At 39.0% G+C, this 17,375-nt stretch overlaps 1 protein-coding gene across 6 annotated transcripts in view; it reads right to left on the bottom strand.

Annotated features, from left to right (window-relative positions):
• Positions 1-648: 648 nt before the first annotated feature.
• cd276 (CD276 molecule) overlaps positions 649-17,375 on the bottom strand; it is a 75,433-nt gene continuing 58,706 nt past the window's right edge. For 5 of the 6 annotated variants that reach the window (XM_066701665.1, XM_066701661.1, XM_066701660.1 and 2 more), the window contains 2 exons: positions 16,982-17,014; positions 649-1,855 (listed from right to left, as the gene is read on the bottom strand). In XM_066701665.1, the coding sequence (XP_066557762.1) occupies positions 16,992-17,014 (23 nt within the window). In that variant the 3' untranslated portion in view covers positions 649-1,855; positions 16,982-16,991. Of the gene's footprint in view, positions 1,856-16,976; positions 17,015-17,375 lie in introns of all 6 variants that reach the window. The other variant, XM_066701662.1, reaches the window with a different exon arrangement.

Below are 17,375 nucleotides of genomic sequence, written 5' to 3'. Positions count from 1 at the left end.
GAAGTGTTAGTTGCTAATCTAGACTTTATAGATGATGTTTGATTCGGGGAAGGAGGGTATAGGTCACAGAGATCATAAGCATGCTCTTTTGTAAGAGCCAGTTTGCATTTGATCTATATGAATAATGTCTCTTCAATACTGCCCACAGTAAATGATCAAGGTGAGAGCAATATGAAAGTAATTACATTACAATAAAGTGATTGAGAAAGCACTGCTTTACTGCTCTGTACCCATCATAGTACCCAAAGTAATGGAAGCACAGATGAAATACAAAAGACCTGGCCTTCGGTTTAATGATTGCTGCCCATGTTTTATAAAGCTGGTCCATTTCTCCTGCAATACAGTTTTGAGTGCAGAGAGAGATGCTGCTCTCTGTAGTAAGTTCACAGAGCCCACACCCCCTGGGAATTAAAATGAGCTTAAAAGAGGTGACTCAGCATGTATGATATAAAATATTGTTACAAATAATCTCACTCTAGGGGTAATGCATAATATAAGTCAGTAATTAAGTAGGTGTCCAAGAGTATGTCAAGCTGGGGCTCAGTATGTACTGACCCTTCACTGAGATGCCAAAAAAGAGTGTCAATACATAGGTGATCTGACTATTAGAAGTGAAGAGGTGTTTGACTTCAATTCAGAGGTCCAATCTGAAGATAAAAACAAAGCTGCAATTTCTTTATTCTACGATTAAGCCTGCTCAACTAAATCCATGTTTAAATTAAATGAACAAGTTGAAATGTACAGTTACATATACAGTGCAATGACAATTGTGAATGAATGGCATATCTGAAAGGTGAAGAGGCGGTCAGAATTGCTTAAAAAATATCTGCACAGTATTACATCATATATTTGACAATGGGATGCAAGTGGTTCTGAGATCTGAGTTCTCAAATTTTTTTGAACTTGACAAGCATTTAAACTGATAAAACTAGGCAGACTCGTACAATCCATTGAAAAACACAAATGCATTACAAACTGTAGGAACAGATGCTGCAACTGTCCACATTCCTTTTGTATTCCTTGCATTCAAACATCTGCATGTGAGTGTAGGCCCTTGGTGCTCACCATGCACAAGTAACTATTGCTAAAGGAAAGGCATTATTTTTTATGTTTCTCCAGTTATCACAAACAGTGGAAAAAATGACAGTACATCACAGGGAGCAACTAATGATAAAATCCACAGTAAAGTGACAGGGGGACATTTTTCCCTTTAGATGACATAAGTAAGTAGGGATGGGAATGTGTGCTCTATACTCTATACTAAATGTTTGTAACAGATCTAAATGCAAGATATTTTCATTGGACAAACAATTTAGCAAATTAGTGGCATTATTAATTATAATGTCCTTTCAGAGAATAGAGATACTTATTATATTCTTATTCTTACTGAATTATTCCTCATACATGTTCATTTCTGATTCAGTGTTCCCCAGATTGATTTTGGGGAGTGGTTCTGGAATATTCTGTCATTGTTTATTCTGAAGACTGTACAGTCACATCAAGACTCATAGTAACAATAGGCACTTCAGTGCTCCTATGGCTTATTTCACTAGGTAACAAAATGGTATTTCAAATCCCTTCTGGGATAGGAAAAAGTCAAGGAAGGGGGGCCTGCCCTTCATTGATTGTAGAAGTGAAGTTGCATTTTGTAATGTATAATAGCAGAGAAAAAAAAATCTAAAATACAGTTGAGTATATGTCTTCTTAAATGAGTCCAGCAAAGCCATTTGTGTTGCCCGGGCGTGAGGAAATCACACTGACATCCATGTCACCTTGTCGTCAATAGGTCCAGTAAATGTTCCCATCTTAAGTCTTGAAGTTGTATTTGTCAACACTTCAACTCTGTCTCTAGCACCTGAAAAAGATATAGGAAAAAAGATGCAGAATGATGGTTCCGGAAAAATGCAGGTTTAAAAGGAAAAATTATGTTTTAGAAGATTTAAAATGCTTTTTATCTTGGCGATTACCTACACTATAAACATGAATTAATATTCTACTGAGTTAAATAGCCTTGGGTTTCTGGGAAGTTAAGCATTGGTTCCCTTTAACAATTTAAGTAGATTTTTCTGCATGTGCACTGAAATGGTACTGAATCTGACATAAAGAATCCAGGCATGAACATTAAGTTGACAAGGACTATAAGTTTAACATTACATTAATATATTAAAGTCATTTAAAAAGTACAGTTTAAGGAGGTTGAAAAAAATAAATAAATTAATATGTATAGATGAAAATATTAAAAATAAAGCTTACAAGGACAGTGTACCAAAGCAAAATGTTTTCCTTTCTGACAAACTTACATACATTTACATTTTGTTGTCGCTACCTTTAAATACTGTTGAAATCCAACGGAAGACAGAGAAAAAACAAACAGAAACAGCCTGTCATCATGCCACTATCATAAATAATTTAAATCCCATTCCCACCCAATTGACTGATTGATGGCCGTGTCCCCAACCTGAGGAAAAAATAATGCATTTTCCTTGTAAATCCTTCCTTTTGTTTAATGTAATTTCCAAGTTCTAAGCTCAAGATTGGTAAATACAAGGATGGACTACAAAATAATGTATGGAATGGAGAACATACTATATTCTGTATTACTGTAGTACTAAGGTATAATCAGTGCTAGTAAGTGCAATGGGTAAACAAATACATGGGAAGATCTGACACCATTTGGTGCCATTCCCACATTTCTTGCATTTAAATATCATAGATGTACTATTTTCATTCCACTCCCCACACAACTCATTCTTATTTTCAACACTGATTGCATGCACAAAGCATTATAGAGGCAGCTACACATCAGTAGTATCACTCTAGTTGAAATGCTTTATTTGCATTAGAATGCTTGTCATATAATAGTTAGTTCTGTGAAACTGAAGGAGCACTTTTTATCTATCTACTCTTTATGCTACTGATGAAACTGTAGTTCTTCTAATGTGTTTTTGTATGTTCTCTAAAAAGAGAAAAGTAGATTACGTGGTCAATAAACAGCAGTAAAAAAAAAACTCTGCACATGTAATGTCCCTTGAATTAAACTGTTCCGTTGTTCTCATGTAATGCTTTTTTTTAATGCTTAAAATATACTTTTAGGACTTCCTAGTGGGACAGCCATTACCATTCTGGACTTTGAACACAGCTAGAGGCTTTACAGTCAAAGGTTTAAATCCAGACTGTACCCCATGTAACATCGGGCGAATGTTGCCAGGATATGAGCACTGCTACCGAGGCAGGCTGGAGCATGGCTACAGTGAATAATGAGGATGGCAAGATGCCAGTGAAGCCGTTTGGAGACAATGGACTCTGTGACTGTCCTTGGGTAACACCTATACTGCTCCCCTCTGTCTTCTGGAAAACAAATTAATATTTTAACCAAATGATCACACGAGTGCAGTAAATAAAGTAAAGAGAAATATGCCAATACAAACAAAGACAAGGTAAGAGGAAATTATATATATCCCATTTCTTTAATTCTTTTGGGATCACATCACCTGAGCTCACCACTATGACCTTTGTAAAGGTGATGGATTTTACCCAGCTTTTTGGATATCGCTTTCTGCTTAATTATGTGCACACACCAGTCCAATTAATCATTAAAATACACAACTCTGTTGAAGAATACAGAGAAGAAATGAACAAAACAGATAGATTGTTTAGAAGGACTGGAGGATCACTGGTAAAATAAGAAAAAAAGGAAACAAGTTCAGACTAGGCCAAAGACGCACTCCGCACATTGATGCAAAGGAGACAAAAGGTTGCATCAGCTCATGTGATTCAAACCAACAGTCCTAGCTTTTACAATCCTTCCTGCTGTCACTTGACATCTTGCTGATTGTTTCCAAATGCACCAAACATCAGAGAAAGCTAACCCGCACGTACAGGTTCTACAAAATTATTTTTAGGGTGAAAAGACATTGAAGGACAGTTTATTTAATATGTCTATAGGATATTCTGCACTTAAGTACATCAGCACACACGCTTAGAGTAATGAATACCTGTAAATCTGACCAATATTAATGTCTCCCCTCATTTGCATGGAAATAGAAGTGTCATTGTGAAGAACCAACTTCCCACTGAACATGAGACACATTCCTCAGTCAATTAAATCTTCATGTAATGTGGTCGAGCAGCCAAGTTGGTCGAGTGATCATTCAAAAGGACAAGGTTGGTTTGGTAGTAAATCCATAAACCAGGAACTGTTTTTGGAACCGGCCAGGCATCAGGTACAAACAAAACATAATAATAATAAAAAGAAACAAAAGAAAAAAATATATACTAATTTAAATCAAAGAAGGTACTTTGCTCTTTGGTAATAACCATTTGAGTCAACAGTTCATCAAAACTCAGCAGACATGCATACAACCTCCTGTATGAGAGTCTAAATGCCTTCCCTCTGCTCTTCACCTTGGGCTTTATATACCCACCCTTCCCTTGATGGAACAAACCAAAAGGATAGAATACAGAGAGCAAAAAAAAGAACACTTAAAGTGAACTAATAATAAACAGTAATCACACTTTCCTACAGTTCCAGATTACATTTAAATATATAAATACAGATCTCATTTATATAACATTAAATTTTGTTACAGTTTATTGGTTAAAAATCAGGGTTTACCTATAGTACTTATAAACCCCTTTCACCTTTTACGTTGCCATAGTACAACCGGAACATTCTTTAGCAAGGTGTAGATGCTGCGCTCCAGCTATAGACTGCAATTGCGGCTTCTCCCCAGACTAGTAGCATAAACTGGAGTGTGCTCCCAAACACAAAACTTAAGGGATAGGTAAGCTATGGGTACTTTTCTTTTAACCTCGAACCGGTATAAAAGCCAGTTCCCAAGTTAAACACGTTGGATCACCACACACAGCAATGATGCATACAAGACAATAAAATGATTGGTATGGTATCAATCGCATTACTGGTATAAGAAGGGAGAAAAAAAGCAGTGACTATACAATGCTGGAACTTAACATTTGTCTATGCTCTTAAATACCAGAATGAAAAATATCAGACAAAAATAAGGATTATGAATAGGCTAGCAAAAACAGACAGCGTTTACAGGTTTCATGAATAAGAACATAGCACAATATGGGCGCATTATTTCCAGTCGGGTGATGACAGGAGCTCCCGTTCATCACAGTTATATTTCATTTTGTACATGTATCCGTTCAGTTATTTATATACTTGAGGTACACTGTAAAGAAAACTATAGGCTTGCTACCATCATGGGATATGTTTTTTGAAATTATTGCATAAATTACAGCAAGAACATCACTCGTGTTTTCAAGCAAATAATTTGTCCATAATTGATCAAAACCAGCTCTTTTTCAACAGATCTTTTTTTTCTTCCAGGCCTTGATAATTAGCTAAGATACTCAAAATACATTAAAGAAGAATCTCTCATTAACTTTATTGATGCAAAGGAACAAACACTACAAATGCAGTATTATTTTTTTATATTTTAATTCCCCAGTACAACCAAGGGTTTTATAGAAATATTCTTCTGAAATAAATTCTTACATAAGAAGTGAAATTCTCCATTCTTGATGAAATGTAATATTTTGTGTTTGGCATATGTCGATCTTGGGGGTTAAAATATATTTGATGTCCTATACAATGCAATACAGTAAGCAGCAAAAGCAACTACCTATTAGTATTACCTTTCTAATTACCTAATGGGGGGGGGGAGGAGTACTAAAAACACTCACAATGGCAGTGAAATTATGTATTTTATGTTTAGAAATGAACTATCAGTTCTGTATTATTAAAATTATATTTTTTCAGGACGCATGGTGTTAATTATAGCAGTGCTCTCCCCCTGGAGCTGGTGATAGCTGTGAAAGTGTATTAATCTTGATTCTCCAGCACAGTACAAAGTGTTGTTTGAAGAGACTCCCGTGGTAAACCCCAAAGGCAGCATGATTCATATGGAGCAGGATAGAGAGGAAAATCAAGGGGCCATCAAGGATTTCTCTGGGTTTCTAAGAGTACAAATACCTTTTTTTTTATTATTATTCCTCTCCCTACCATGAAAAATTATCCCAAAACCTGAATGCTGCCATTGGTTGATCAATTTCCTTTGTTTTATTTGCAGTTTAAAGGTCAAAAAAATACATACACCCCTGTTCCATATGTGCTGCAGTGATTGACACATGATTTTACACCTGCACTATGTTGTCAAAAAGCGCCATGTAAGCGCTAGTGAACATCTGGCATCAGGTTTTGGATTTCTATGCCTTTCTCCCAGGACTTTATTTGAAAAAATATTGCTTCCACACACCTCTGCAAAATCTCTATTCATCATGCATGATCACTTCATCATTAATTTGACTACAAACATACTTTCTCCTTTCTAAATGAACAAAAATCTGCACATTTTTGTTGAAAGCACATCACTCTGTTAGCCCTTGAAATCAATGTACTTTGTAGGCTTCTTCTCCTATTTAAAAAAGGTAGCTATTTTGGATGCATGGAAGTGATCACTTAGTTCAATAGGGCCAGACCTCCCTATATATACCATATTTAAAAAGAAGAGTCTTGACAGGGGGATACTATGTGTCTGAGAACACCACACACTGAATGGAGAAGTAGACAGAAACAATCCCATTTCTGATACCTTGTACTTGTATATCACACAGCGCCTGATATTGACAAAGAGAACATAGCAGACCAGATGCAACAATGTATGTATAACTCTGCACTGCTATTACAGATCTAAGAAATAAAAGTACCAATCCACTTATGCTTCACAACATTTCTGGATGCAAAAAACGATATCTGAAAAAGGAAGCACTGCCCAAGGGGGAGGGGTTTCTGCGCACTTCTGTAGGAACCCGATCAAAAATGTCACTATCAAAGCTGCCGTTGGCCTCTGCGCTCGTCACTCAGAACAGGTCTCTTCCCACTTCCTGTTCCATAAAATGTGACGTCAGCGCAGGTTCGTCCTCTTTTGCCGGGAGCTAGGACTATCGCGGAACACAGGAGCAGTTGACGCCTGCGGAGTAGACCAGCTAACTCAGGGCAACATTAGCTCTACTGTGCTGACTAATGAACTATGTACACAGAGGAACACGAGAGCCCACTCAAGTGCTTACTGCTGAGAACAGCAGTAGCAGTCTCTTGCTCAAAGACCCCGTTCACACTTATTAGGCCGGCCCTGGGCCGCCTCAAATTTAGTCCGGCTTTTTTCAGACACCCTGTTCACACTTGTGGTTTTAGGAGCCTAAGTGCGTCACATATGCGGGCAAAAAGGCGGCCTAAACGAAATGCATGCCGGGAAGTAAACAAATCTGCTCAAACAAACCAGTGACGCATGACATTACGTCTGCTTACAGGTGTATGCGATGGATTTATAATCACAACTTATTAATATCAATTGGCTTTGTTCTATATTTTATTTGAAAGTAATCTTAACCCTAATCTTAAGCTTTCTAAAATAATTAAAAATGTGCTGGTTCAATGGGGAATCTAATTCATATATTTCCCTTTTCAAATGTCTATCTTCGGTTCTGCAAATCTAAAAGTGCTGTTATACAATTCACCCGAAAGTGAAGCACCTTTATTAGGACATCCGCATTAAATCACAGTAAATCGTATGCATTAGTATGCAATCGTATGCATCGAAAGCAGCCTCTGTGATGTGTCTATAGTGATATCAGACAGCATCCACATTGTAAACAGCGCTTTAATTTCTGCATCGTCCCAGTTTTTACCTCTAATGCCGGCATTTGTGATTGTACTGCTCAGCTTAATATAACTGCATTTCGGATTGCATAGTAAATAGCTGGTCTCGTATTAAAATGCACTGATTTAAATGGAAACCTGCTTTGGTTAAATTTATATCGTTTTAATGCAAAATTCTGATAATTAATGAAGTTATGGTCCCGTTCACAATTTCACAATGCAATTTCCACGTGTAAAATGCATACTGTTCAATTTCAGACTTCAATCATACTAAGTACAAGAACAAACAAGTTTTCCAGCTACACACACTTATTTTAAATCGACCGAGTAGTTTACATTACATTACATAGTTTACTGTTTACATTATAACTCATTACTTAGCCTAGACTTTTATAATATATATAAAGATGTGAGCTAGCGAAATGTATCTGTACATTTAAGGCTATAGATCGATATGACATTCAAACAATACAGAGACAATACTGTGTGTCCTGCAGTGGTGTGAGCTGTCTTGGTGCCCGTGTTTATTCTGTGTTTATTCCACGTCTCTCAGACACGCAGTCTCTGGGGGCGGGGCTTGAGTTGCGTCACACTTTGACGCTTTCCACCCAGCCCAGTCCCCGGAGCGTTCACATTCACATTTTGGGTCGAAAGATTTAGGCCGGGTCAAAAAGCAGGACTAGTTTTGACCCGGCCCAGGGCCGGCCTAAATCTATGACCCCGTCACACTATTTACTATATATTTAGTCTGCATACCTGACAGCTCGGGACAGTCCACACAGGACACGTTTCTCCACTTTCCCTGCATGAGCTCAAACCTCACACTGCATTTTGACATCCTTCTCCAGGTGAACACTTTTACTCCACGAATATATGGCATTGCAATAAATGCTCCTCCGCTGATAATGTCCATGAATCAATATTTTGCGTGCACTCTGTGCCATTTGGACCTGGCATTTCACTCGCAATGTTTTCACAGCACTGGCACAAACCCACGAATGGTCTGTTATTCACTGATGCCCCTGAATCAGTCATGTTCACATACATGGCATTTCCAAAACGAGCTCTGTTCAATCTCCGTTTCGAATCCATGTTGATTTGCGGGTAATCACTGTATCCACTCAATCTGACTATAGTTGTAAGAAAACACCTGTAATGCTGTATAATGCGTGTGTTTTTCAAGCACATGAAAGTCTGTAGACAGGTAGAGATCGCCACTTGAGCGCCAGACTGACTCTATTGTAAAGGGCAGGCAGGATTATGGGTTATATTTGAGTTATTATGTATTTTAATGACCGTTGAAAATAATCAGATTTTGGCTATTCTAGGTAAATGTGTTTATAACTTTTCGTGTTTATGCAGTTAAAACACAGTAGAGATGTTTGTTACATAAGCTTAGCGCTTCTAGTGTTAAGTGTATGTCACAGAAATTATTTTTTTTTCAAATGGACTCTAGGGCCGGAGCAAACAGCCTCAGGGGCCGTATACGGCCCAGAGGCCGGACGTTCCCCAGCCCTGCTCTAAGGCACACAGCGAGAGCGGGCCACAGACCTGTTGACCAAGGAACTATGTACACGGCGAGACAGCAAACAACTAAAGTGCCATCAGCTGGGAACAGCGGCAGTGAGCTCCATGCTACAAAGGCTAGAGCGGTGTCACAGTCCTGTTGTCAGGTCATAGTCTGGTTGAAGGGAAGACACGGTCCAATAGCTCCAACAGTATTCGCTTAGCAGGGGCAGACTGGGAGAGGAAATCAGGAGCCAGAGACCATGGGCTACTGGGGCTCAACTACAGCCAACACCGGGTTTCCAATGGAAGGGACCAGTCCTGTCACATCCAACCTGTAGAACCGGACAAATGTGTGCGGCGAAGCCCAAGCTATGTCTGCTAAGGGGGTCCTTGAAAAAGCACCCACGATGTGGCAATGCCTCGAGTCGAGTGGGCCATCAGGTGTTCAGGCATTGGGGTCCCGGTGGACTTGCAGGCCATGGTAATAGTGTCCACAATCCAATGCGAGAGGCGCTGCTTTGAAAGCAGTGTCCGCGCTCCATGAGACACAAACAGTTGGTCCAAGCGCCTAATGTCCTTAGTGCATTCCAAATAGCACCTGAGGGCCCTAGGGTTCCTGAGCGGTCTCGGACGGAGAACCATAGTGGACAGACCTGCTCCCTTGAGTGAGAACAGACAAGCCAGTCATCTAGATAATTGAGGACGCGGACCTGGCAATGGGGCTAACATGACGTCCATGCACTTGGAAAGTGCGTGGGGCTAGCGACGGGCTGAAGGGGAGAACAGCAAACTCGAAGGCTCGGCCCTCGAAGGCGAAGTGGAGAAACTTCATGTGCACCTGCGCAATGGAGATGTGAAAGTACAGATCTTTCAGATCCACCGTGGTGAACCACTCGCCGGGCTTGATGGCCTGGGACATAGTGCGCAGGTTTGAGCATCTTGAAGTGCAACACCTTGAAATGGCTGTTCAAGCGCCTCAGATCCAAGATGGGACGGAAACCGACATCTTTCTTGGGTACTAGGAAGTATGGGGAATAGAATTCCTCATGCTGCACCAGAGGGGGTACTTTGCGGATTGCTCGCTTCTCCAGATGCCGTGGGTTGCCGGGGGCGAGGGCGGCAAGCCTGGGGGGGCGTCTGCCTGCCAGTGAGATGATGGCAGAGATCCGCAGGATGGCGGGGTTGTTGCCTGGGCTGTGGCCTGGGAGCCGCGATCGGGGGGCCTCCCCATCCGGGAGCTGCTGCAGGCTGCCTGTGCTGTTGGGCCTGAGGTACAACTGGGTAAACCCAAGCCAGCTGCAGCGGACTGCTCTCTCTCTTGGAGGGTGCATGAGAGAATCTCCTACACAGAGAGACCAAAAGTGAAGCCCGGCAAAATGGGGGCTTCCATGAGGCAGGTCCTGTGCACCTCAGGAACCTGTCATGCCTGGGACAGCCAGAGCTGGCAGCAGTCAAGAAGCGCTGACCTCTCTCGAACCTGGAGCGCAGCAGGGCAGGATCAGAAGGCCAGGGGAGCTGGAGACACTCCACGGCCTTCTGAATCATCGCCCAGACTCCCGTAGGGAGATCTAAAACTGAGGCCTGCACACACAGACGAGGAGGCATAGCAGAGCTCTCGCGAATTGTCCTACAGCCGCAGTTGCGGGCTGTAGTGCGGACACAAGCTGGTGGAGGAGCTCCTCACGTGGGCGAGATCTCTTACGACAGACTGAGGTTCAGGCTGGGCAGCCAAGCCTCTAATTTTCTGCCGCTGCTAGCGCTCCTGCTGTGGAGGAGAAAGCCCTGTGGACAAAAAACCAACACAGCAAGCAATTGGAATATACAAGGCACTATATAAAACAACTATTCTTTTTGAAAGTGCTCTATTTAAAAACGAAACTGAAACCAAAAGCGCAGCTGGAGCCCGGGTGCGAGGATGGAACAGAATCGGATTAGCTATCAATAATAACTAATACAATAAATATAGACACACACACACACACACACACACACACACACTAATAACAGTGGCGAACAACACAGCTGTGAAGCCAACCAACCGAAACAGTGGTAATTATAATAAGGTCTAGTGCACAGACAATACACAGAGAGCTCATGTTCTCGGGTCCAGCGAAATGGCAAAAGAGGACGAACCTGCATTGACGTCACGTTTCATAGAACAGGAAGTGGGAAGGGACCTGTTCTGAGTGTCGAGCACAGGGGCCAATGGCAGCTTTGATAGAGTGACTTTTTTGAAAGGGTTCCTACGGAAGTGTGCAGAAACCCCTCCCCCTTGGGCAGTGCTTCCGACTTGAAAGATAACTCCGAAGGGGGGGGGGAAGCATTACAGGATGCCTCCATGACTTTTTTAAAAGGACAAGGTTTTACTAACAACATACTTAATTTAATGTTATCCCTCTCAGTTGCAAAGAGCCTGTAATCCTTTGCCTAAGCCATTGTACTACAGGCATTTCAATCTGGCCTAAATTTCAGAACTTTAAAGAAACAGGTTCAGAAGCAATTTCATATGCCTTGCTGCAGAGAGGCATGTGTGTGCGTGTGTGTTTGTGTGTGCATGTGTTTGTATGTGTGTGTGACTGAATTAGATGCTTCTCTTAGCAGGACAACTATTTACTCCCATTGTCTAGAAGGAAGACTGTGGATTAAGGAACAGTGCCATTTTTTAAAATATCAACTGAAAAAGGGTGACTTAATATGGCTTCAATGTGCAAGACCTTAAAATATTCAAAATTTGTCGCTGTGCTGCATTCCTTGTTTTATTATATCACTAACAAATCACATCAGTGCTCTTGGTTTTAATTACCATTTCAGTGCCCAATGCAAACAGCTTTATCTTCTCTCTCCTTCCCTGAAGGAGATGCATTAGGGCATTGAGGCTAATTCATTATAAAATAAGAACAACTTCTGGAAAAAAGAAAGGAGCTTCTGGAGCTTAAGACATTCTAATAAAAAATATACATGTAAGGATGACCACATTTTCTTAGGCTAACCTTCACAATTGCACATACCATAATAATTAGGATGTGGGTGAATTATTATGGAGCTTTCTTACCAGAGGGTGGGGCTTTAATAGTTCATTCAGCTACTCTCATATTCAGACATTGAACAATTCACAGTTCGGTGGATTTTTTCAGCATAATCACTCCAGTATTGTTCAATTGATCAAAACGCATACCCCCCCATAATATTTTTGTTTTATTATAGTAGTATTATTATTAGTCAATTAACATTGCAGGATTTTGATTTTAACACTTGTCCATTTGCTAAGCATCTTCAGGCATTTTGAGGAATACAAGCTGCCAATGTATTACATGTTTTACTAGTGCTTCATTACTAAAACATATTTTACAAGTAAAATCTTGGGCCCTTGAAATTAAAAGAGCATATTCAAAACCTACAGACAAAAAACAATAATAATAATTTAAAAATAGTTTATGTATGGAATTTGTTAGAATTTCAAAATTTTAACTGGATATTGCCATGGCAATTGCACTATTGAGTAATGTCATTGAAATAATGTTATTTTCTACGTAACTTGAATGACATACAATATATGTAAAACAGGAGACCTTATGAGGACTCGTATATAATGCAGAAAGCCAAGAACAAACTAACATTCACTTGGAGAAATTCCCCTCAGGATAAATCCTGTCGTTATGATTCTGTCCAACTGGATCAGCATCAAGCAGGTGAAGCTGCCATTTTATGGATGAGAAACAAAATTTCACCCAAAGGGTCGGAACTCGTTTTGAAGAGCAAAATCGGCAGTTTGACCTCCTCATTTTTCAAACTAAAGGTCATTCCAATGTACGCTTCTCTCTCTCTCCTGCTCTCTCTCTCAAAAATAAAAATCTGAACCAAAATACTGAACTCTATCACATATTCCTGCAACAGCTTCTGTGCGTTTTCCTTCTTTTTATAAATACCTTCCCCTAAGCGGCGTGCCATTTCTGCTACCTACAAACTAGATAATAAGCCCCTTGGCAAAACAATAAAATAAAATAAATACACTTTAACTGCAGATGTCATAGTTGGCTGTCAATGAAAAAGGAGGACTAAATAAAGGTTATTTGAATGCTCTGCTCGATAGTACCTACCATTATCTGGCGCTAACTGTACCTACAGGGTTCATCACTTAAGCTGTAATAATATGGGCTGTGAATCTTAAATGTAACTTCTCTCTGTGTACTTTCAAATATACACTTATCTTCTATAATGACAGCCCTTTGGTTTTTGGAAAAACAAGGGTAGAAATGTTTGAAATGTTATGAAAACAGAACACTTTTCTCGCAAGTGACAGTTTATTTCTCCCCAAGAACTGAACACTGAGTTCCAGTTGCATTATATCTATTTATATTTCCTAGTTTGTTCATTCTGGATGCCACCGGTTCTAACATTACCAGAAACCAACATCATCCCTTCCATTTCTTTAAAAACGCTTCTGTAAGAAATATTCCCTTTACCGATCACATTTACATTTTAGTTTTATTAATCTTCTTCACAAATAGTTCAACAATAACCATCTCCAAAGGGGAACAGCTTAGCATCTCATAGTGTAGTGATAGAAACACATGCTAAAATCAATCCTATCTTTGCGAACTCTGTTACAAAAGACCGATAATATGATTTGATCAGAGTGACGTTCTGGGGTGTTCAAGTCTTACAGGAGCCACAGAAACTTGTGCATTTCATCCTGACCTACCACTCAATTACTTTTATTGATTTATTGATTTACTTAATTGTTCAAAATACAATTTTCTTCAAGCCTTCATCTTTTACTAATTAAAAATATATCTACAAAGCCTGCAGGAGTTCATCACCCCTGATGGATTACCAGTCAGTGCTGCAAATGCAGATTCCTAAAGATCTTTTATGGATTATTTTGATGAGGGTTTTGGATAAATAAGATATAAGGTGAGCTTGATGGGTCTCCTGACCTCTGCTGATAGTAGTGCATTCTAATTTTGTGAAACTGTAGAAAAAGTGCCCATAATAAAATGCATACAACTGCAAGTTCCTTGTAAAATATTCAAGAGTAAGTGTAGGTTGGTGCTATGTTTGAACTGCTTCTTGAAGCTCAGTTGCTACAAATGTTTTCTTTGCCTTTATGGTCTTTGTGTACTTCATAAGTCCTTGCGCTACAACAGTCTTTAGGGATACAATAGATGGTCTCTCATTTCAAATTTTATTCAATGTCATTTTAAACAGTGTGGGCTTATTTTATCTCCTTCATACTATCTCATTAATCCGAAAGTGTATAGCATTTCCTAGACATGTTTAAAGCCTGAAACGGCACACAGAAAATTGGAATGGTTATCAAACTGAGAATAATTACATAAGAAGCCAGTCATGCCTTCACTGTATGAATCTATATATTTCCATGTGTCACACTGAATGATACTGCTGTCCATCTCTCTATTATTTATTTGAGAAATGCACCATAATAATCAGTTCTAAACCACTCATCACCAGTTGTGGCTAATTATAACATGACACAGGCTGTCCAGTTGTGTATATTAAGATCTTACAAGCCACGATATCCAGATCAATATCTTGGGGAAAAATCCATATGAGCAATTGCCAGAGCATTCCAGCCTTCTAGACAATGTTGTCTTTTATTGTCGAAACTCGAAGCAGAAGGGATTGAACCTGATAGAAACAAGCCAATTAATTGAGTGCATATATAATTGTGAATTTCTGTTCACGGTCATGATTACAATTACAGGGGCCCAGCCTATTCTTCTTCAAGGACATTGGGGATTATAAACTGATAATGTGACTACAGAAAAAATAAATAGTTAATAATAATAATAACTATAATAATAATCAGACAACGGAAGAATAAAAAACTGGAATGATAATTTCAATGCACAAAAACATCAAGCATTCAAAACTATTTTTTTTAGTTGCATAATTAAAGCAGTGAACAATATGAACAAATTAAGAAAGAATAAAACTTTTTTTTTTTACAGAATTGCTATTATTAATATTTAAAGTTATTAAACTTGTACAATTAAACAGTATTATACAGTACATAGTGAATTATGTTTTCATATGAAGGGGAAATATTGTGTTATGCAAAACACCACAGTCATCTTGTGGTTTTGTACAGGTGAAATTCAATTTAGACACCACTTAAGTAATGTTAAAGCAATGAGTGTGAGTGGCTGTTAATGTGGTGTGAATCAGAGCAAAGAAATGTCATCACTGACCCGTTTTTTACATACTGAGATTTTCAGCTACTATGCAACACTGATCACTTTTTGTAATGAACAGACTTATATATTTCACGACTAGCAAAATGTATGTTGCACAGTGTATTAGATTTTTCTTTACTTTTCATCTGTGCCTGTCTGTAATGTCTGTGTTATTTATTTGACAAGACTGTTCATGTGAGAATATTTGCTAATTCATATAAATCGGATTGTTTACCCAGTGACTGTTACATCACTGCTTTCACATATGTTATACAAACAGTTAAGACTGAGGAATTACAACTATTCTTTACCATTTATTCTGTTCTTATTTAAGGCCTCCTGAAGCATGAAGCCATTTTGCTTTATTTAGTGCACAGTGAACTATCATTTACGTGCATTTCTCTTTAAGCTAATTCAAAGACACACAGCGGCTTGTAAAATTAAAGTAGTCTTGCAAGACAGAAGGTGCTGTAATAAAACGCACACTGAACCCTGCATGTGGGTGGAAAACAGTTGTAAGGCTTAGTTGTTGAAATCATACTTTGTATACTACTAACAGAAGTGCCTTTTGTCAGGGGAAGGAAATAAATGTAGCTTTTTCTGTTAAAAAACAAACCCTTAAAGCACCTACTGCATTTGCTTGCCCTCTTCTTCACCGAGCGAGAGGCATGGAGCAATAAAATGTAACACCCACTTTGATTTACGTCAGGCTGTGGAATCAGGTGGCGGCTGCCACACAGCCCTGATGCATAACCATCATACATCAACTTCAGTCAAATGGAGCAGCTAGGAGAGCAGTACATCAATCTTTTCTGGAGGAAGCGAGATGGGGTATGTGGTGCTGACAGTCTCGGCTCTTGGTCACACTGGGAATGAAGTGCACTTGCTCCTGTTGCTGCATTATTTCAACAAAGAAATCTAAACCCAGGGGAGGTATTGGGGACAACCTTTTATGGAAGTTTTCCCCTTCAAGCACAAAGACAAGGCAAAGCCAAGTAATTCATTTATGACTAAATACAAATGTCTAATAATATTGAGGGACAAATAAAATGCTCAAATAAATAAATTGACCAAAAACTTTGTTTATATTGAGAATGGAAATTGGTGCATTTCTGAAAAGGACAACGGTGTGCTCACTACTCTTATCAACAGTCAATTCATTTTTCAAAAATGCATCCTCTCTTGTGACAGTGAATTAAGATTTACATTTCACAACCTGATCTTGGTAGCTTTTGAAAAAGGCGAGGGGGGGTAGAAGTATATTTAATGAGGAAACGTATTAATATGAACTAGTCATGGTTCCTGGTGTCTCTGTGATATTCATAAATTAAAATGTCAAGATGTCCAAAACCTTGAATATGCTTTATGGGTTTAATGCAGCATTGAGTCATTATAATGATGTTGTTAGAAGCTACACTGAAGCAGCATTGGTGCGTTTTTACCAGCTCAAATTCATAATCACAGTCGGAAAATTTGACATATTGCAATGACAGAATTTATAATTATCCTTAAGGGTTATGATTAAGGTATGCAATCATTAGTTACATTCTTTTACCAAGAAAACTAAAGTAAAAAAAAACACAAACCTTACCTTGCTTCCATTAGACTTTCAGTGGCGTTGTTACTTCAAGAGAAAGAGACAGCTTTAGTGCACATGTATCTCACAATATAACCTGCTCGGGGAAGCTCAAACAAATGTGATAAAATATTAACAAATTAAGGTGTTTGCACTTCCTAATGATACAGCATTTGTAAATAATTATATATTATTTATTTAAGATTACAGTCAGGGGTGAGATTATAATGCTGTCCGCTGACCGCTAGGTGTGACAGAGTCATCACATTAAAGATTAAACCCAGTGCTCATTTAGAAGGCTTCATAACTTAAAGGAAAGTAGGATGATAAAAAATAAACCTGAAAAGCACTTAATGCTCCTTTTGACCTGTGAATGAAATTGGATGACTGCAAGTGGCTACTTTTACCG

Source organism: Amia ocellicauda, chromosome 4, assembly GCF_036373705.1.
Source record: "Amia ocellicauda isolate fAmiCal2 chromosome 4, fAmiCal2.hap1, whole genome shotgun sequence".
NCBI classification, from domain to species: domain Eukaryota; kingdom Metazoa; phylum Chordata; class Actinopteri; order Amiiformes; family Amiidae; genus Amia; species Amia ocellicauda.
This window is presented reverse-complemented; position numbering and strand designations above follow the sequence as displayed.